General features: G+C 27.4%; 1 protein-coding gene across 3 annotated transcripts in view; it reads left to right on the top strand.

The window, feature by feature from the left end:
• LOC101235581 (ubiquitin carboxyl-terminal hydrolase 47) overlaps positions 1-24,360 on the top strand; it is a 117,388-nt gene that overhangs the window by 57,460 nt on the left and 35,568 nt on the right. For all 3 annotated transcript variants that reach the window (XM_065813671.1, XM_065813673.1, XM_065813672.1), the window contains exons 19-20: positions 7,094-7,198; positions 8,196-8,291. In XM_065813671.1, coding sequence (XP_065669743.1) covers positions 7,094-7,198; positions 8,196-8,291 — 201 coding nt within the window. The remainder of the gene's footprint in view (positions 1-7,093; positions 7,199-8,195; positions 8,292-24,360) is intronic.

The raw sequence follows: 24,360 nt of genomic DNA, 5'->3' as shown, positions 1-24,360 counted from the left end.
CCCACAATTTTCTACTGAACAATAAGGGGTGTTACTAGTACAAATTATATTTTTTGTACTTAATTTTGTAATTAGTATTTTCCTAATAAAATATATGTTCATAATATCTCATAATACTCTCCTTTTGCAGATGTTTATGATAACTTATAATATATACTGTTATAATATATATATATATATAATATATACTGCTTGAGTTGAGTATAATGTGCAAGAAGCGTACTTATTACTTTTAAAAATTATTTAAATAATATTAAAAATACGATATTACTTTAAAAGTAATATCGTAAAATAATATTAATATTAAATAATATTACTAAAAGTTTTTGTAATTGTTTTTAATTAGTTTTGTTTGATTGTTGTTACATGATACTTAAAAAAGTAAAAACGCAAACATTACAATATTTATACAAATATTACAATACTGTTATAAAAAATATAAAATAGAATTGACGATGAAAACATTATTGTCATAAAACATTTAACTTTTTATTTTTCGCAAGAACGTGCTGACCAAACAAGTAAATCAAATTAAAAAAGCAAAAGAGTAAACTTATTAGATTCCATGTTCTATTTTAGACTTATTGCTTACTGATAATTAATTTTCTCATTCAATGAGTTTTTAAGTTGACGTTTTCATTAAATTTTTTCTTTCAATTGTTTTGCTATAAAATAAAGCAAAAGAAAAAATTTGGTTTATTAGGACGAATTATTTTTTCATAAGTATAAGTCTTATATACATATTCATATATTTTTTTTTTGAAAAAAAATTGTATGAATATGTTTTGAAAAAATTATATTTTTTAAATATAAATTATTTATGATTTTGTTTTCAGTTCACTTGTTTAATATTTGCTATAGAATGTTTCTACTTTTTTAACTGTTTTTTAGAAGCAAAAAATAATGACACTTTACTAAGTTTAAAAAATAATAAACTATTTTAAATGTTTCCAACTTAAATAAAACTTTCTTCCTCGCTTACACTATCTTCTAAATCTGAAATTGTTACTGTTGCTAGATCTATGTTAGAATTTCCTGAAACCTTTTTTTTTCTTCCGGATAACAATGACAATTTGCGGACAAACGTCTTACTTTATTGTTATACCATTCGTCCATAGCAGCATCTAGTTAAAATTTGTCAATCTTGGTATCGTTTTCGCTTATCCGAAGTAGAGATTCCAAACGATCTCGCCCTGGACAGCTTCTCCGGTAATTTTTTACTCTATTCATACAGAAAAACATTTGTTCTACCTTCACATTTGTAAATGGACAAATTAAAATAGTTCAAATATATCAAGAGTATTTTGACATTCCTTGTCTACAATATTATTTGAAAATTTCCCAAATTTTCAAATAATATTCTTTCTGATTGTTACTTATGATAGGAAACATACATGTTTTAATATTATCCATTCAGGAAATATATTATAGAAGTCACATCCTTCACCAATTAACAAATTTGAAAAACAATTAACGACTTCGCTGATAGCTTTGTCGCCAAAAGTACTAATGGTTGCATTTAATGGCTAATAAAAAACATCAAGTAAAGCTACTAAATGCACAAACCTACGGTGATTTTTGGAGAGATTTAAAACACATTTCTATACTTATGGAAATATTTGCAATAACTAGTTTGTATTGCTCAAGAACCTTGCTATTAACTTTGGTATATTGAAAAAGTGTAACATTTTGATAACTATATTTTGAATGAATAATTTCTGTATCTTTATACAGTTTTCTATAGTGGGTCATGATATTTGTCATCAAGCAAGTTGTCTACGGAATTTTCGATAAGAATTTGCAGCTTAGCAATTGTCCCTGTAAATTCTTGAACTCTTCTTACCGCTTTTACCCGATCGTGAATATTGCTTTGGAAACTTAAACTCAAACATCCAAGGGGAGATAAAACATTAGGACGCATTTTTTCACCGCTTTAAAAATCCTTTAAGCTCTACTCTTTTTGATACTTGGGTCTGTTGTAGCTATTGATTCAATAAATTAATTGTGTCATAAACACACCATAGTTTTCTAAAGCAATTTTTATTGCTCTGTACTTGTGATCAATCTATTGAGTTCTGCAAGCTTTTGTTGGTTTTTGTAATAATAGTTCATCAACAGTTTTAAAAGAAGTTTCAAATCTTTTAAAATTTTTAGATGCATCTTTTAAAGCTAATTCAAGTCAATATTTAAAGCAGTGTACAACTACCAGCCAAGGCGAACCTCCTTTTGTAATGCACCTAAACCAGCATAAATTTCCAGATTAGCCTTTGCTCCATCAAGGTTTACACCTAATAGATGTTTATAAATGTTGATAATGCCAACTCTTGTAAAAGCATCCATTATACATTTTTTTAATCCACCTGCATCAACTTTTTTGGAGTATTATGAATAACATGCTCAGAAAGTGATGCTGAATCTAATGCTGTTTGTCTATGAACTGGAATGGCCTCTTTATGTTGTGCACTGCTTAGATGCGATGCCAGGAAGTTTTTTTTTATTGATATTGTACCTGGTTTGATCCAGGTCATTGAAAACAACTTTGTTGGATTTATACGCTTTTCGAATTTTTTACATAGGCTGCTTTGTAATCTAATTATATCGAGCCTATTTAAATCATACTCAAATTGGCAATTAAAATGTGACTCCCACTTCTTTACTGTGGATAGTTTACTCCTATGATCCTTAGTTGATTCCATTTTTTGATCAAATTTAAAATAAGTAAATATACAGTATTGTGCAAATTAGTTCGGACAGTGGCAAAATTGGAATAATTTTCACAATAAGCCCAACTTTTAGCTATGATACTAAAGATTCTCTTGTTTTTTCAGATAAATAAGTGTTTTACTGTAGTCTAGTGGTGTCTGGCAACTCTTTGCTGCCGGGAAGACATTTTAGCAAACGCATCAGTGGCTTCAGTGCTACTCCAGGCTTTGTGCAGAATGGTTGTGACAGAGGTTGTGACGGATTATTCACCTCGTATTCACAATAGACATCACTCCCAAGAAACGTGCAAGCATTATAGCTCTTAAAGAACATGCTGGTTTGAGCATTAGACAGATTTCTAAGAAAATGAAGGCGGCCAAGTCAACCGTTAGTGACATCTTGAAAAGAAAAAAAGACACTGGTGAATCTTCAACACTGCGACAAGGAAGATGTGGAAGAAAACGCAAGACAACACCTCGCGATGATACAGTTATCATCAGAGAAAGTATAAAGAATCCTAACAAAACAAGTGCAGACCTGCAGAGAGATTTGTCCACATCAGGCGTAAATATTTCTTCTTCAACTGTCCGACGAAGGCTCCTTGAAGTTGGCAGATTTGCCAGAAAACCTCTAAAGAAACAGTTATTGACATCGGTTATGAAGAGAAAACGTCTTCAATGGGCACATAGGTATTCTCAATGGACAGCAGACGACTGGAAAAAAGTAGTATTCTCCGACGAATCGCATTTTGAAGTCCATGGCTTCAGGTCAAAGTTTGTGAGACGAAGCAAAGGTGAACGGCTTCGGTCAGGACATATTCAACAAGCACCCAAACATCCGCCTAAGAAGATGTTTTGAGGTAGTTTTAGTGCTAAAGGCCTTGGACGACTCATTAACATAGAGGGAATGATGAATAGTGATAAATACAAGGCTATTTTGGAGACTTATTTGCTTCCTAGTATGACAAGGGACTTTCCTGATGGAGATGGCATTTTTCAGCAGGATCACGCACCATGCCATACTTCACGTAAAATGCGCACATTCTTTGAAGAAAGTGGACTGGAGATTTTAGACTGGCCTGGAAATTCTCCAGACATCAATCCCATTGAAAACTTATGGGCTCTAATAAAACAAAGACTCCTGAAAGAAGACTGTTCGACAATGGCAAAGCTAATTAGTGCTGTAATTAGGACCTGGTATCATGATGAGCAAGTGACTAAAATGTGTTCAACTTTGGTCGAATCCATGCCAAATCATGTTCAAATGGTTGTAAAAGCAAAAGGAGGTCGTATCTCCTATTAATTATATCATATTTTGTACCATTGGCATATTTTTTTTGAATAAAACTTCAATGTGGCAAGTAATTGTGTTATTTCAACCACTGTCCGAACTAATTTGCACAATACTGTATTAATGAGATATTTTTTTTATCACTAAAAAGCTATTTGAATTGCATTGAAACTATTTTTCATTTGAACAACATTAAAAAAAATAGCCATAAAAAGTGTTTATAATGAATGACCAATATTCGAATAAAGCCCTTGCGAATTTGGGTTTAGAAATTCACTTTTCAATCAATTAACTTTTATTCTTTCCTTTATCATTCGAATAAATCCCTTGAGATTTTAGGTTGAGAAATTAACTTTTCATCCTTTTTTTCTTATTATTTGAACAAGAGAATTTTAGAATAGTAAAATTCTGTTGTTCAAATAGATTTGTTGCCATATCTAGAGCAGATCATCGAATGTTGCCCTTTTTCTTTTAGACAAGGTGCAAAAATGCATTGTAAACATAGTTGGACCTGCTCTTGCAGCCAATCTTCAACCATTATCACATTGTTGTAATGTTGCTTTTCTTTCTCTTTTCTACAAATACTATAATGGGCACTGCTCAAAGAGCTAGTGTCTCTTGTGCCACCTACTAAAAAGCAAATTCCAAAAGAACATGAGTTCTTTGGAATTCGCTTCCTTCATCTTACTTTCCTGATTCATATAATTTGCAATCTTTTAAGTTGTCTATCAATCATTATCTTGGCCTATAAACTTCATCTTTTCTCTTTCAGTAACTTCCAACTCTAATAGTAGTTGCTTGCAGCTTTTTTGGAAGCAAAAATGTTGAGAAAAAAATATATATATAATTATTAGTTGAATTTAGTAACTTAACTTAATGGTTGATATTATTAATTTTTTAGATAAATTTAGTATGAAGTTTATCAATATTACATCATATTAAACTTTAACCTTAAAATAGAATTAAGCAATTATTAGTTTCTCTGCAGAGATTGAAGTAATTAAAATTAAAAAGTGCTTCACAGTAAATGAAAGTCTCCGCGCAAGAGAGCAAAAAAAAGAGAGCAAAAATATCTATTGCTTTTATTTAAAAGTTAAATTTAGCGTGACATCACTTTATGGATTAAAATTTACTAAAAACTAAAAACCTTACACAAAATTTAAAAATTAAATCAATTAACATAATGACATTTGTTCTGAATTTTTAGGAATAGCCAAAAAAAAAAAAAAACTAATTAGAAGAAAAATAAATAAATTGCAAAAAAAATTTTTTATAAAAAACTAATCGCGAAGGTGAGGAAAGCAATCATGATTTGCGATATGCTTAATTGGAGCCTTGAATCTCTTATACCGATTGCAAGTAATCAACACTTTTTAAGCAGGTTTTCTAAATAAGCACAGCTTTATTGCTTATATATAAACAATATATATAAACACATGTTATATGCAAATATAGAAAATCCACCTTTAAAACATTTTATACAGGATCGTCAATAATATAAGAAAACTTTTCTAATAATTACAAGTCTTTTTTACTCAAGCTGTTATATTTTGAATTATTGTATTTATGTTATTGTATTTAAAAAATTGACAAGATTGAAAAAACACAAAACATATTGTCTCATTCAAATGGAAAAATTGAAACTTCAATTTTAAATTTGCTTCTCTTATGTTAATTTTTGATTGCTAAAATTATGTCATCTAATTCTTATACTATTAAATATAATAGATTTTTTGTAAATCATCGAAACCAAAAGTTTTTTTGCATATGTGATGCTACTTTGTGGCATAATACTAATAAAAAAAACTAGAAATAAAATTTTATTCAAATTTTTTAGGAAAATTCCTTTTATTAAAAATATATAGAATATACATTTTTAAAGGATATATGCTAATAAAGACTAAATGTTTCTTTAAAACTATTTATTTATTGCTATTGTAATAAATACTCTTATCTGTGAATTGATATATCTGTACCAGTTTTCTTTTTGTGTAATTGTATGCACCATAATTAAAATAAATGAAAAAATTAAATTAAATGCAAAAGCAAACTAGACATATAAAAATTAAATTAAATGCAAAAGCAAACTAGACATATAAAAATTAAATTAAATGCAAAAGCAAACTAGACGTATAAAAGTTTTTTTTGCCACAAACTGGCGTCACTGCACAAAAGTTTTTTAGCTCAAGTTTTAGCACAAAGTTTTTTAGCTCATCTTTAGGTTAGCATTTTATATAAGGCCGCGTCTATAGTTTTTAATGGTCCAAGATCTTCTTAGTTCTGCCATTTGTATAGCGTTACATACAAATGTCTGTAAGTCTAAACATCTTTAGTATATGTTGAGTTTGCAGGCAGTATATGGAACAATTGCGTATATAATATATCTATAAAATGAGAAAACTTTTATAAAATTCTATAAAATATATAATATATAATATAAGATATAATATATCTATAAAATGAGAAAACTTTTATAAAATTCTATAAAATTTTATTTGAACAATTAGAAATCTTTTTTGCTATATTATTATTTTTTTGCTATTAGTATATAAACAAGATTTAAAAAATTTTTAAATTTATTACTCTAAGGGAAGGTCTTAAACCCCCCAAAACAACACTGATGACAGCGCACTAAACCACTGAACTATCGATGGTATGCGTTTAGGAGAAAAACAAACCTAATTACAAATCTCATAAAAGCTCTATAAATGCGGAAAAGATGTTAATATTTTTGCTCTTAAAGCAATTTTTCAGAATGAACTGTTCTACTGAAAAATATGGAAATAAGGAATATCTATAGAAATGATGTGGAATAGATAAGTATAGAAATGGTAGTCAAAAAGGTTTGGTAATGACCAATATTTTACGTGTCTTTACCAAAGAAATAATAAAAAGTCGTTCAACCAAAATCGCTTAAAGCTGCATAAAGTTGCTTAATGCGTACGTAAATTGCGAGCTGCTTAACGCTTTGAAACAAGGTCTTTGAATGCATGCATGCTTAAAAAATTGTTAATTGTATTGTAATGCATAGTATTGCTAGTAATTTTATTCAGATATAAATAATTAACAATATAATATAAAGACATTATTTCTTTTACAGATCAAGCTTTATGGTTTTCATCCTATAAATGGAAACAAAGTAGAAGCTTTAATTGAAATTTTTAAAGATGAAACGTTTAAAAATGTTACTGAAAAAGCTTGGAAGGTAATATATGTTTATATATGTAAGTAATATATGTAATGGAAGGTAATATATGTTTTAATACATTTTTAATACATTTTGATTGGCTATTATTAGTTTTTGATTTTTTGACCATCAAATTTTTTTAAAACACATTTCAATAAAAAGTAATTAACATATTCAACTCCTCAAAAAGAATTTTATTGATTAGGTTCTTATGTTTGCAGAAAGTTTTGTTTCAGTTTGCACAAGATTTTACTTCAATTGCAAAGTGCGCAAGATTTTATTTCGATTGAACATGATTTTATATTGGTTGCACATTACACAAGTTTTTATTTCTATTGCACTATACACAAGGTTTTAATTTGATTGCACACTGCACAAGATTTTATATTGATTGCACATTGCACAAGATTTTATTTCAATTGCACATGATTTTATATTGGTTGCACATTGCATAAGATTTTATTTCGATTGCATAAGATTTTATTTTGAATGCATATTGCACAAGGGTTTATTTAGATTGCACAAGATTTTTTTAAATTAAAATATATAATAAATCCAAAAATCCAAACTTGAAGACTGAGGAATATGTTTAAAGAAAGTGAATCTGAAATGACCCCAAGTTTCTAGTGTTAATACAAATTTAGTGGATATTTTTTGTATTTTCTAGTTTTAACAGGGTTTTAATGAGATATTTAAGTTAATTAAATTTGATGTTATAATGAAACTGCTTTATGAAAATGTGTTTTGTTTAATAAAAATTTGCATAATAAGTAAGTTTCTAACATTGTGACAGGCAACCTCTACGTGACAGAAAACCATTTTTTTTTAATTAGTTATTGATAGGTATACATTATGCATGTTTTAAGTTAGAAATAAACCATTTAATCAAGTTATTCTTCAAACTTTATATATATATTTTTTAAGCTGTGTTTTTAATAATTATTACTTGTTGTTTTAACCTGTGTTTTAAATTTTGTGTTATTTTAAATTTGAAAGTTTTTTGCTTTAATTATAGATCTTAAGTTTCCATGAATATTTGCCATTATGCCAATGTCGTCTAATAAAATATGATAATAACTCCAACTCAATATTAATGTCATTTGATGAGCAGGTACATTACTATTTTATTTTAAAATTTACATGTGACATGTGGCTGTTTTAAAATTTAATTGAGGAAATTCAATTAAATTCAAAAATATTTTGTATAAATGAAAAACAACATTTTTGCTCTAATATTGTAATATTGAGCACTTTTATGTATAAGAGTTTTAGTATTATTTTAGTATAATATAATACATAAACAAAAATCTATGTATATATATATATATATATATATATATATATATATATATATATATATATATATATATATATATATATATATATATATATATATATATATATACACACTACGGACAAAAAGTTTGAGGCAGGCTAGGAATTTTTAGAAATAAGTGAATTAACAAACTTTTTGAAGTCTTATTTATAATTTGATTAATATGTTTACAAAAACTAAATACTATTATACATTTTTGATCTATTATTTAAGCAATTCCATTTTTAACTTGCATTACACGTGCAAACCTTTGCCTATTTAAACTTTAAATTAATTTTTTAGCCATTTTGTATGAAAGCTGTTACTCTAAAGAATAAAATAAGTTAAAAAGTTTTGGCCCTCTGGCCAAAAGAGGGCGAACGTATTACTGAAAACGCCACTTAACTTACGTTACACAGAAAAGGTAAAAAAATTGCTTTAATTTATAGGTCAGATTTCTGCAAATCAGTAAAGCAGTTTGTATTGTTAATTTTCACAAGATATTGAGAATTCTATACCAATTAAAAAAATATTTAAAAAATTATCAGTGGCGACCGGCTAAGGAAAATAAACTTGTTTTTTTGATACTTTATATTTAACTTATGTCAAGTATAAAGTATCAAAAAATTAAATAAAGTATCGTTAAAAAAGTAATATAAAGTGTCGTTACGTTTTTATAGTTATATAACAAAAGACTTGAACATTAAAATTCATTAAAAGTAATTAATAAAGGCAATTCAAAAAACTGGTGGCACTCTGCCTGAGTGATTTTGCATAACATTTATCAAAGTTATTAAATTGATAACAGTTTTCCCACAAGACCAAAGAGCAGCTTTAAAAAATTACTTTTGATGACAACTTTATTAATACATATTAGGTCAATTAAATGAGGAAAAAAGGAGGTTAAGGTATATGTGATCATTTACGAAAGGAGGGAAAGGGTTAAAAAATGACAAATAAAGAGTGAAACACTTTATTGACGATCCCCCTTAATTGCATTTATAAACTATTTGTTTTAATAAAACAAAAATATTTTATATTAAAAAAATAATAATAAGAGAATAAAATTTGACTATTTTTTCACTTTCCACCGTGGAATATATATATATTTATATATATATATATATATATATATATATATATATATATATATATATATATATATATATATATATATATATATATATATATATATTTATATATATATGTATATATATGTGTGTGTGTGTATGTATATATATGTGTGTGTATATATATATATATATGTATATATATATATATATATATATATATACATACATAAATATATATTTGTATATATATATATTTATATAGGGGAGAATGGGGCATTTTGGTCCGCTTTTTTTTCTCCTTAAAGCGTAACTTTTTAGCTTTTTGTTTTTTAATTTATTTTTTTTGGAAAAAGGTTGACTAGTCCCTAGACTATCCTGAAAAACGTTAATAAAAGATCATAATTGCCTTTCAATACATTTAAAACTGTTTTTGTTAGGTCATGTCGGGTGGGCCAACCTACCCCATTATTGGGGTAGGTTGACCCAAGAATTGGGGCAGGTTGGCCCACATACAATTTATGGCGAACTTTGAGGTGGGAAAACGCTCATTGAGCAAAAACAACTTTATAACTTGATAAAACAAAACTGAAACAACTTTTAAACAATAAACTACATAAAAATGAAGTAAAAACAAAATATAACAATAACATTTTATTCAATAACAGTATAAACATTTATAATCTAACCCCTTTCCATCTTTTTCTACACAACTCACATGGGCTCAATACTGACAGGTTGAATACTGTATTCATACAGCACCTGGAAGACTGTTTTAGTACGGTTTGAAGCAACTAAGACACAAGACATCTTCCTCATTATAATCTTTGTTTTTTTGTTGTTGCGTTTTTCTTTTACAGGTTGACTGGCAAAAACCTTGCTAGTTTTAAAGTTACTTGGACCGGCTTCTTTTCTTTTTTTACAGAGAGTTTGTATCATTCTATAAGAAACTAAAAAAGTTAGCTGCCCCAACTTGCCCCATTTTGAAATAATGTGGTTTTAAAAAGCTCATTTTATAAAAAAATTAGTGACTTAAAAGCTAATACAATGTAATATATATATATATATATATATATATATATATATATATATATATATATATATATATATATATATATATATTACATCGTATTAGCTTTTACGTCGAATGATACAAACTCTCTGTAAAAAAAGAATCAGCTTGGCGAAGGAAGTCTAAGGTAAAAAGTCCTAGCACTATAAAAATCAGTTTAAACTTGTTACAATTGCATTTTTTAAATGCATTTCTTACAACGTGTATAAATACATATTTCAAATATTTTCATAATTTAAAATAAAGTCATCTATTATCCTTGTATATATAGAAAATTAAATTGAAAGGTTTTGTATTTAGGGAGAAAATCAAGATTTAAAAATGATAAAATTTTAATGATAAAAAAAAGCTGTTTTCGGTCACTTTCAAACATAAATTAACGTTTGAATCTTTTATTTCAGTACTTATTTTTTTATACCGTTAAAATCTTAAGAAACTGTAGAAAATAGTTAGCTAATAACATTATTTAAATTGCGCTACTCAAAAAACTGTATTTTGGCCAAATTTTAGGTGTTTCTAAATCACTGTGCAGTCTCTAAAAAAATTCAAAATTTTAAATATATCAAAACAGTGTTTTATATTGAAGTATCTTATTAAATGTTTAAATAAGTTACAGTACTAAATTATATTCAAATTAGTTAGAGAAAATAGAAATACCTGAAATCTTTTGGCATAGCCAAACTTGTGCCAGGGTTTTTTATCTAATTTAGGTGATAGTAAATCTCTCCCTTTAGTTGCGTTATCAGGCGTATTTTCTTCATTAGGCTTATGTACTGTTGCAGTAACATCAAACTCAAGTGTGTTATCATTGTTAGAATTTGAAAGAATCACTTGGCAATCAAGTTCTACTTCAGTTTGAACCGAAGCATTAGATGTAGATAGTAACCTTTTAGATATGCAATACCTTCCTAGAGTCTTATGTGGTATATTAAATTCTCTACTAACTGCTCTAATTGATCTTTTATATTTTGTAACTTGTATCACTGCCAATAACATTGTTTCTTTTGACACTTTTCCACGTTGTGACTTGCAAATATAATTTCATACCATTTTAAGGTAGGTCTAAAAAAAAATGTAAAAGCCAAAAGTACATTACTTTATTACAATGTTTTATATTTAACTTTTTCTTTTCTATTTATATACCTGCATACTTATGTATTTAAAAAGTTGCATTTTCTTTTTCTTTTTTAAAATACTGAATACTTATTTACTTTTATTTATTAATCATTTACATAACTCTTGCCATATTAAATTTATACATCATATATAAATTTAAGTGTTAAGCATGAAAAGTTAAGTGTATTATGTATAAAGTATTAAAATTATATATGTAAGTATAACTAGTATGTAAAAGTTTAAATATCAATTAAATTTACATAAGTTATATTATAAGTTATATAATATATATAATAATATATAAATATATACAATATTTAAGTTTAGATACATATGTAAATCTAAGTTAAAATTACATTTTATAATAAGATTATTTATCCAAATTTAAATATTATGTATACGAGTGATATTTTCTTATTATTGGCATATAAAACCCAAAATAACATATAAAAACAAATGCCAATTTGTTTATGAGGCTTATTTCAGATCTAATATGTTTTACAAGTTTTAAATTTTTTTATAACAAAAACAGTTTTTCCGTCACATATTTACCCGAATTATTTTTAAAATCTTTGGGACAAGTTTTAAATATGGCACTTTAATAATGCTGTATTGTCAAATGTCAGTGAGTATAAACACGTTAAACAAGTTTTTCAAAATTTACTTTGTATCAAAAATTGTTAAAACAGCCCCACACACTCAAATATGGTCCAATAAATATGATTTTTTTTTCAAAAAAGGATTGAATTACTACCAACCTTCACTTGTTAAAGCATCTAGCCTTTGAATAAACTCGAATGGGCCAACCTACTCCATGGGCCAATGTGCCCCGGTCTCCCCTATATATATATATATATATATATATATATATATATATATATATATATATATATATATATATATATATATATATATATATATATATATTTATATATATATATATATATATATATACATATATATATATATATATATATACATATATATATATATATATATAGATATATAGATATATAGATATATATATATATATAGATATATAGATATATAGATAGATATATAGATATATAGATATATCTATATATATATATATAGATATATAGATATATAGATATATCTATATATATATATATATTATATATATATATATATATATATATATATATATATATATATATATATCTATATATATATATATATATATATATATATATATATATATATATATATATATATATATACATACATACAGTATTGGACAAAACATGGTGGACAAACTCAAATTTAGAACAAAAGTTGATCAAAAACTAAAAAAAACTAGTAAAACAATTGTACATATTAATTTTTAAATAGTTTATTATGTTCTTAACAAAATTTAAAACGTTTGAATTATACTAAGAATCACGAAAAAAATTATAACATTTTTCTCAACAAATTACATTTTTCCTTGGACAAAACAAGGTGGACAAATCAAAACGATGCTTTTTTTATAAGATTTCATTGCCTTTATTCAATTTACCGTATTCTTTTGTTTTCACTTTTATCATAGCATTACTCTAAAATAATAAAATAGATTTTGGAACGTCTGACCAATTATTTTTTCAAATTAACTAAAAATAGATTAAACTCGTGATATATGGTGTATATTGCAACTTAAATTGACTTACAACAAATTAGGAAGTGTTTTACATGAAAATATTATAAAAGATTTTAAAAGTGGAAAACATCAAGCTGAAATTTGTAGAAAATACAATATAGCTTAATCGACTGTAAGCAAAACTGTCAAATCATTTGAATCTCATGACTGCTATAAAACAAACCATCGGGGCGGACGTCCGAGAAAAAAAAACACAAAGACTAGATTGAATAATTGTTAAAAAGCTTAAAAAAGATCCATTTTTGTCATCCACAAAATTAACCAAAAAACTTGAACTACAAAAACTCTCTAATCACAAGAAACCACTAACTTCTTTTAAAAATAGAAAGCTAAGACTTGCGTTTGCCAACGCACACCAAAATTGAACTGCAGACCCGTGGAAAAACATCGCTGTCGCTTCCTTTTTGGAAGCGACGGCAAGAAGCGAGTCTGGAGACCAAAGAAAACCAGGTTTAATTTTAAATATACCAAGAAGAGTGTTAAGCATGGAACGTCTGCTATGGTTTGGGGATGTTTCTCAGCACTAGGAACTGGTTATATTCACAAAATTAATGGGATTATGGACCGTTACGTTTACAAAGATATAATGGAAGATGTAATGTTACCACATGCTGAATAGGAGATGCCCCTAAAATAGAATTTTTTTAACAGGACAATGATCCAAACATACGTCAAGAATTATAAAACAATGGTTCAAAGACAAGAATATCACCATGATGGAGTGGCCTGCACAAATCCCTGACTTGAATCCCATAGAAAATTTCTAGGAAATAATTGACAATAAGATTGAGCGTGCAAATGTGAAGACCAGTGAGGAATTATTTGAACAAATCGAGAAGGCCTGGCGAGAGATTGATATGAGAATTGTTGACTCATTAATTGAGTCAATGTCTCAAATGAAAACAGTAATTAAAAGTAAAGGAGGTCCTACCAAATATTAAGTTAATTTTTGAAGTTTTTCGAAAAATAATAAATTAATTTTTGAAATTTTTTGAATTTTCAGTCGATTTTTTGAATGTCTACCTTGTTTTGTCCAAAGAAAAATGTAGTTTGTTAGGGAAAATGTGTTATAAAACTTTTTTAGTGATTTTTAGTATGATTCAAAAGTTTTAAATTTTGTTAACAACATAATAAACTACATTTTAAAAAAATGTTCAATTGTTTTACTAGTTTTTTTTAGTTTTTGATCAACTTTTGTTCTAAATTTGAGTTTGTCTACCATGTTTTGTTCAATACTGTATATATATGAAGACCTCAGTGGAAAAACCAGCGATGTCACATTTTTGAAATTTTTGACTTATTATTATTTTTCAAACAAGCATACTTTATTTCATATTTTATTTTAATTACCAAGTGAAAAAACCAGTCCAGTCATTAAAAAAGTGGATTAAATTAATCATAACCAAATGGAACAATCGGTAATGTCGAGGGTTACATTTGGAAAAACCTTCATTGTCTGAAGTTTTTATAGTTTACGAAACCACGTGATTCCTTAATATCGCAAGTGTTGTTTGAATAAAAAGCCGCGGAAAAAAGTAAACAAAAATAAAGTTGATAAAACAAAAATGATCATCTGGTGGTTTCAGAAAAATCAAGAAAAAGAAAGATTTATTTATAAAGAATAATATTAATTCCAAAAATAGAAAAATAATACATAATTTATTGAGCCACATTATTGGGGTAGACTGTAATTGTAATCGACTTGCATGTTTTAAAAATATTAGTAGTGAGGAAAGGAACAAACTAATTAAGAACTTTAATGAATATTCATCTAAAAATAGTCAGGACGTGTACTTATTCACACTAATAAAAATCCAAAAGATTAACAGAAGAAGACCACGACAAAAAGCAGATAAAACTTACACAATTTTTCATATTCTTATTGTGTAAGGGTGCAAAGAGCACAATCAGCTATCGAACCAATCTGCATTAAAGCTATGATGTCTTTTTTTCGGAATTACAAAAGCTAGAATGGAATCAATAAGGAAATCAGTTGCTACAACTGGTTAGTAAATAGTTAAAGAAGTTATTTATAATATTTAAGTTATGAACTAAACTATTTATATATATATATATATATATATATATATATATATATATATATATATATATATATATATATATATATATATATATGTATATATATTTGTGTTTATAAATATTATGTAATTTAGTTCTTTTAGGTCACCCTCCAATTGATGGTAGAGGCAAACATAAAAATTGGCCACACAAATTAACAGAAAGTGTCAGTGAAGCTATCCAAAAACATATATCTTCTTTCAGAGGAAGGTCATCTCATTATGCTATTGGAAAAACTAAAAAAATTTACTTATCTGAAGATCTAAATGTCTCTAAAATGTTTGAACTATTTAAACATGCTTACCCAACTTTTAAAGTAGGATATGAAACATACAGATTAGTTTTTAACCATAAATTTAACATTGGGTTTGGCTTTCCACAAAAAGACACTTGTTTAGCTTGTGATGAGTTCATTGTAAATATAAAACACACTGATCTTTGCAAATAATAATAAATAATAAAATAATAAAATAAAATAATAAAATAAATAATAGAATATAAAAATAATAAATAAATAAAAAATATAAAAATAAAATAATAAAATAATAAATAATAAAATAAAATAAAATAATAATAAATAAAATATTTGCACTGATCTTTGTAAATATAAAACACACTGATCACAGAGCTTTTAAATGTAGTTAGTGAAGATATTATCAAACTTGATAAAAAAAAAAAGATCTTGTAACAGAGCATGAATTTCACACAAGAAAAGCTGTTGTATTTTATAACAGAAAGTCAAATGCAAAAAAAAAACGAGCAAAAAACTCAGACATGTTTGAAGCTGTTGCTTTTGATTTTCAGAAGAATTTACCCCTGTCTAATAAATCAATTAAGGATGTGTATTACTGAAGACAGCTTAAGTTTTTTGCATTTAATATAGACATCCTATCCAGTGATGAAGTTTTTCTTTATACATACAATGAAACAACAGGAAAAAAGGAAGCTGATGATGTTTGCTCTATGCTTTATCATTTTATTATTAACCATCTGACACAGTTTTTGAATTGCATTTTTTTTTGCGATGGACATGCAGGACAAAACAAAAATTACAATGTGTTTCATTTTTTGCATTGGATGGTTCACTTTCAAAAACGTTTTAAATGTATTAAAGTGTCATTTCCTATACAAGATCATTCTTATATGGAATGCGACCGTGTCATGGCAAATGTTAATATAAAGGCAAATGTTGAAATTCCTGAGGATTGGCGTCAGATTCTTAAGAATTGCAGAAAAAACCTTTACCTTTTAATGTTGTAAATTTTTTCAGATTTTCTGATTACTTGAAACAATATTAAGTGCGCATGTCCGATAAAAACTCGACCAGTCAGAGAACAAGTCATTCAAGATATACACCCTGCACTGCTTCTCTTTTGTAACAACTGGAATGGCAATATTGAAAATACTGTTTTGGTAAAATGTAGACAAAATAATCAAACAGAAACTGCACTCAGTTTAATATGTATTCCTCAGTTTTACCCATAAGTACTGCCAAGTATAACGACTTTCAAGTTCTGAAGCACCTATGTAAACCTAATAATCACAGTTTTTTTGATAATCTTATTACTTCTAACACAGAAACATAAGAGACGGCATCAGAAAATTCAGATACTGATTAGAAAAATATATTTTAATTATTGTTATGTTTCTCATTAATTACATTTTGTGTAACCATTTTCCTTGGTTCATTGGAGGTTTGAGTTAATAGGAATTCACTGTGTGTATATATATATATATTTATATATATATAAATATATATATATATATATATATATATATATATATATATATATATATATATATATATATTTATATATATACACACACAGTGAATTCCTATTAACTCAAACCTCCAAGGAAAATGGTTTGACTTAAGCAAAATAAAACAATTGCTATTGCTTTCAAGGGACTATAGAAAATTGTTTGAGATAAAAGTTCAAGTTAACTGGTGTTCGATTTACTGGGAATTAAATATATATATACATATATATAAATATATATATATATACAGTATTGGACAAAACATTTGCAACCAACATCAAACAAAGCTAAAAAGTGTTCCTAATTTTACATGTCTTAAAAACGAAACGAACTATACTATCACAGGAAACAGTTCAGGAGTCTGGAGTCATAGCATGCCATGACATGAGCAATCAGCTGAAAGGTGACAGCACACAGGCAGAATTTCGTTGACAAGTGCCATTTTGCAGTGGACAAAACAAGTGAAACTTTTTTGGTTTGTTTCATTTTCTTAAGTCTGGTCCGTGTCAACGTCACGGAAGTTTTTTAATAATTAAAGGAAGTATCCAGAAGTTTCCAGAAGCATGCAGAAGCTTCCAGAAGTTTCCAGAAGAAGCATCTGGAAGCATCCAGTAGCATCCAGAAGTATCCAAAAACATTCAGAAGCACCCAGACGCATCCATAAGCTTCCAGAAGCATCGAAAAGAAGCATCTAGAATCTTCCAGAACAGGTTCACACAGGTTCATTTTACTATATAAGAGACATGTAAATCGACATGTAATTCAGTCAGTATTTGGAAGTAAATCAGTCAGTATTATCAAGACAGTTTATCGAAGTGAGTTTTATCAAAGTGTTTTATCAAAGAACATCAATAAAAGAAGTGAAATACAACAAGTGTTTCATTACATCAATACAGTCCACATCCAACCAAGACGTTGTGTTCCACAGAGCATTATTGTATCATCACAAGGTAAATGTAACACGGTAAGCCTTGAAAAGCGTGATTATTTTTTTAGATTATTTTTATGACTTCAAGTGCAAAAATGGCTTCCGACAGTCTTGGATTGAAACTAAGAAAGAAAATTATTGGAGATTACGTAAGTGGAATGTCACAAAAAAGTATTTGTGATAAATATCGCATGAAAAAATGGACCGTATCAAGACTATGTTCCAAATATCGTTCCACAGGGAAGTTGGCAACAGATAACAAAGGTGGAAGACCGCGTTCCACCACTTCTAGAGAGGATTCTATGATCGTCAGATCTGTCAAGAAGGATCCCTGGATATCATCAGTCAAGATACAAAAGCAATTAGAGCTGCCTGTATCGGACCGAACAATCAGACGACGTGCTGTTGAAGCTGGATTGTTTTCTCGACGCTCTGCAAAGAAACCGCTGATTTCACTAAAAAACCAGAAGAAAAGACTCCTGTTTGCTACATCTCATATTGACTGGAATGTGCAGAAATGGCGAACTATCCTGTTCAGTGATGAATCGAAGTTCAACATCATTGCGAGTAATGGCATTTGCTGTGTTCGTCGACCGGCCAAAAATGCCTCGATTTACGTTACTTACATAAGACCGTGAAGCATGGTGGAGGCAATGTAATGGTCTGGGGGTATTTTTCTGCTAACGGTCTAGGTCCAATACATCAAAACGATGGAATAATGGACCGTTTCATGTATAAAAATATCCTGAAAGATGTTATGTTACCTCATGCTGAATGGAATATGCCAATAAAATGGGTTTTTCAGCAAGACAACAATCCGAAACACACTGCAAAAGTAGTCAAGCAGTGGTTTCAAGACAACCACCTATCGGTGATGGATTAGCTGCCTCAATCTCCGGATCTCAACCCTATCGAGAACCTGTGGGAGATCGTCAACGGCAGAATTATTCGTGAAGGTGTTCGTAATAAGGATCAACTGTTTGAACAAATCCAAAAGGCCTGGGCAGCAATTCCACAAAGTTTAATTGATCACCTGATCGAATCTATGCCTCGAAGATGCAAGGCTGTGATCAACAACAAAGGATTCGCCACGAAATATTGATAGCGAAATACGGCTTGGTCAACATTTTGTCGAGGTGCACTTGTTTTGTCCAGAAGGAAATTAACTTTTTTTAATACTTTTGATTAATTTATTAATTTTCGTGTACAAATAATGAACTTTTTGATGAATAAAACTTGAAGAACTTTGTCTCTAAACAGTTACATAGTTATTTCTCTAAATTGAAAAAATGCAGCACTTTTATATAAAGAAACTAAATTAGCATTATTTGGTTGCACTCATTTTGTCCGCTAATGTATATATATATATATATATATATATATCTATATATATATATATATATATATATATAGATATATCACAGACACACAGTTCGAAAAATGAATTAAATAGAAAAGAAAATGTTGCAAATAGCGTTTGACCTACATAGACATTAAAATCACAAACTCAAAAACCAAGATATGTGTTATTAAATTATTCTATTGTCAGGAGAAATGTTCACAGTATTACTTATGTAATATTTATGCATATTTGTTGTTATGTAATTCTCTATTGTTAACGTTATGCATATTTTTGATGTTTTTTTCTTTGAATTAAGATTGCCATGTTTAAACTTCAGAATTTTAAAAATATTTTTACATATTCTTGTAGAGCTCGATAAGGTGAATAAAAGTTTAAAAATTTTTTTAAAAACAAGTTCTTTATTTTATTTAACATATTGGTTATAAAAACACTATTAAAAAATTTTAAATAGCATGGAGTACATGTTAGTTCAGATTCCAAGTTATCCATTTTTACAAATCATCTCTTGATAATTTAATTTAAATGGTCTTCTTGATGAGTTTTACCAAATTTAAAAGTCATGGTTTGAATAATTTATGTGGTTTAATAATGGACAAAATGTGCAACTAGCATAAGCTCTTCACTTATACTTAAAACTGTTCTTTTACCAATTGTATCAGGATGCTTTCCATTTACATGGTCATTAAAAGTGGATTTTGTATGCCATAAACTGCTTGTTTTTGGTTTAATGGTCCTTTTATAATTCTGCTAAAATCATCTCCATTTTCTCTTCTATAGTCATATTTTTAATTTGTAAATTAGGCTTTAACACGTCGTCCAATTTCTATAATTTCCTCTCATAACTAGTTGTACGAGTCGTGGTAATATACGAATCGTGGTAATGTACGAGTCGTGGTAAATCTGTTCCACACCCAACTGTTTCTAAACTTGTTTTTAATTTGGTCTCTATACTTCAATAAATTTTAGTAAATGGCAAAAAATAAATTGATTTAAAGTTCTTGACTTTCGGTTAAAAATTAATTTACTACACTTTAAAACTATATTTATTTACTTCAATATTCTTTACATAATAAAAGTATCTTTAACATAGAAGACAGTTACATAACATTTCTTCAGGTGTTTTTAGAAACTTAGGCTTTAATAAAATTTTAACCCTCTCATTAAGGTTTATTTAAAAAAGCAAAAATGGGCACAAAAAATGGGTCAAAAGGGACCTAGATATATGGAATAAGTTAGCTCTATCTGTTTGACATTATTTATAGAAGTTTTTTTTTTAAAGAAACTCTTGACAAGTTTATTCAATTAAGCTGTTTTTAATGCTGAGTTTGACAATTAAATTATTATTATAACTGTTGTTTGTGCTGAAAATCGATACTTAATGCTAATGGAAACCATCTAGATTGTAATCCCAAATAGTGATAAAAGTATAAATGGTTCACATATAAAGATATAATGGAAATATAAAAAACATAAAGTAATAAAGGCCAATATATCCATACAAAAAATAATTCCTTAGAGAAAAAATATAGTAACTTATTTGAGAAACAAAAAATATTTTTCTTGAGATAAAATAAAAATATAAACTTTAAAAAAAAAAGTTACAAAAAAATATTTCAACATAAAAAAGCATAAAAAATACCTATAAAAACAATTTAAATTGAAACATTGTTTCAATATTATATAGCTTTTAGTAAATGGTATGAAGATTATCAAACTTTGTTTTAGCTTTTAGAAAACAATCAACATTCAGAATTTTCCTTAAATTCTGCTATGTAGGAACTTTCAAAATCAGTCATAAGAGAAGGAATTTAAACTAAAAATGGAACAAAATTATTATTGAAAACACTTTTTACACATTAATGTGTTATGCACTTTATTTATTTATTTAAAAACTTAAAAATGTGACAAAACAGATAACAAATAAGAAAATTACTTTGTGAGGTTGTTTTTCTTTTGTGAAAGTTTCAAGATTTATTGTTAGAGTATTGGGAGTATAATCCATAAATAAAGGCTCAACTGGAATTTTAAAATTATATCAAGTTATTAAGGGTTATCAATTTATCCAGAATTTATTGTACATATTTTAACTACTAACAGCACACGCATAGAGACACTTACAAAATATAAACCCATAAAACCTTATATAAAACAATAAAAACACACATTACCAATGCCTTCATTTACAACTTAAAAACATTTTACGACTTTTGAGCCACGTCTTCTTGTTCTCCTCCTTGCATCCTCTCTTACTTTGGTGTCATAGAGGGGGGGGGGGGCAACCCTCCATCTAAAAAGTAGATTATCTCCCACATATTGGCACTATCGATAGAAGGCCCTCTGTGATAGAGAACCTGGTTGCTAGGAGAGATTTAATAAAAATTGATCATAAGTTGAGCCTGAATATATATACATATATATATATATATATATATATATATATATATATATATATATATATATATATATATATATATATATATATATATATATATGCGGTAGTGGTGTAGTGGTAGAGCGCTTGCTTCATAAGCGAGTGGTTCTGATCCCCACCACATCCCTGGTAGTATCGCGCTCAACTTGTTTCTCCGCGCAGCGGCCTTGTTTGTCTATGTCAGTATGTATATACACAATTATCTACTGGTAAGCTGGGAGATACTACTAACAAGAAATCTATTTTTTTTTAAATATTAAAAACAATCAATCAATGTAATAAGTCAAGTATAAGTGAGTACAACAACTTTCCTGTTGTAATAGAAGAGGCTGCAACTAAATAAACAAAATTAAAATTACAATAAAAGCAATCAATCAATGCAATAAGTCAAGTATAAGAGAGTACAACAACTAACTTATTGTACTCACTTATACCTGACTTATTACATTGATTTATTGAACCGGAAGAAGCATCTGTAGGAAGAAGCATCTGTAGCTATATTAAAAAAATAAAAATCAAGTATAAGTGATTGCAACAATTTAGTTGTTGCACCAGAAGAAGAAGCAGCTGGAAGCTATATAAAAAAATTAAAAAATACAATAAAAGTAATCTATGTTGCTCCTGTTACTGTTGGGGCAGCACTTATTGGTGCTGTTGCTGTTGCAACAACTGTACTAGTTATAAAAATATTTATTAAGATATGTTACCTAATTGAAAAATTACACATGATTACGCTAACTACAAACAGATTTTATTATGTTTTTCATTATGACAGTGCAACTTTTGGCTGGCAAGGAAAACACTCTTGCTCTCAACTAAACCAAGTCATCTTATAGCAAAGTACACTGTTTGGCTAGCAAGGACAACACTCTTTCTATAAACTAAGCCAAGTCACAGCACTTTGAAACCACGAAAACAACATTAACCACTTACAAACTATAAACACATAACATTATAGCACATAACAAACATAGAAAACACTTTATACATAACAGGAAAATATATTAGTAAGGAACATTTACAAATACAACCTCATTTGTACAATATTTGTTCAATGACATACCTTGCAATGCATGTTTATTAACTTTAAAAAAAACAATCAATCAACCTGGTTTGTTATACTATAAAAGCAAACAGGTTTTCTTTAATTTTTAATAGTTATTGATATTTTCAAAGTTATTTAAAATTTATCAGAAAAACCATAACAACTGGGTTTTTAGTAACTTCAACTTGGGTTTTTAGTAACACCAACAAAAGTTTCCAGTAACAAAATTTGTTTTGTTTAATTATTTATAAAAAATGTGGTGTTTAATAGTAAAACAATAATTGTTTATAGATTAGTGCATTTGTAAATACAACATTGTTTATGTAGCATTTATTAAATGACATACCTTGTAATGAATGTTCATTAATTTTAAAAAATAAGCTATTAAACTATCTTGTTCTTGAACATACAACACAGAGTTGACCATGTGAAAAGCAAGGGTTTTTGAGATAAATACCAACTTTATCAAAAGTTTGACCTTGTTCATAAGTTTGACCTTTGTAAAGAGCATCATCTTCGAGTTCTTAAAAATAAAAAACAAAGAATAATATATACTTTATATACAATTAACTTAGGACTTGAATTGTGATATTATTAAAATGCATGAATTAGATAAATTACCTGACTTTAAGAGTTACTTTGCTAATTTAAAAATAACATAAGGTTTATCTATTACTACAGAATTTTAATTCACCAAATTATTATCTAATATAAAGGTTTTAGATCTTACAACTGATTAAGCAGATATTATCAGATTATAATAAAGATTTAAGCATACTTTATCACATGGTCAAATATATAAAGGGAAATATTATAAGGCTAAGGAATAATTAGCCTTTAAAGTTTTAGCATGCTAAAACTTCTTTAAAAACTCTGTGTCAAATATGCACAAATGTGAAAATTTCAAGTTTTAGCCTAACAGTTAATATAAGAAAAAACTTTTTAAAGTTTTTTATTCTAAAGAGTAACTAAAATATATTAGAAAAAAATTTACTGTAGCCACTGATGGGCACTTATTTTTTCAATTATGATAATAGATAAATTTTTTTTTCAGATTATGAAAAAATTGTTTTCTTAATATTGAAAGAAAAAAATTTGCCTTTTAAGTACGCATCCAATGTAGCAATATAGTAATATGCATAAGTGACATTAGGTAATTAAAAAGAAAAAATTAATTTTGATTGTTATGATTTTTTTTTCCTTTCATATTTTCCTGGTATACTTTTAATCAGTATTTTATTGAGCTCGAACTGAGTAGAAAATAAAGTTTATTTGTAAAATGATTTACAACTTTTGTTCTTATAGAGAAAATGAACTAAAAAATCTAATAATATTAACCTCAG

The sequence above is a fragment of the Hydra vulgaris genome, chromosome 12, assembly GCF_038396675.1.
Source record: "Hydra vulgaris chromosome 12, alternate assembly HydraT2T_AEP".
NCBI lineage: Eukaryota > Metazoa > Cnidaria > Hydrozoa > Anthoathecata > Hydridae > Hydra > Hydra vulgaris.
The sequence above is the reverse complement of the archived record's forward strand: the minus strand, read 5'-3'. Positions and strand labels throughout refer to the sequence as shown.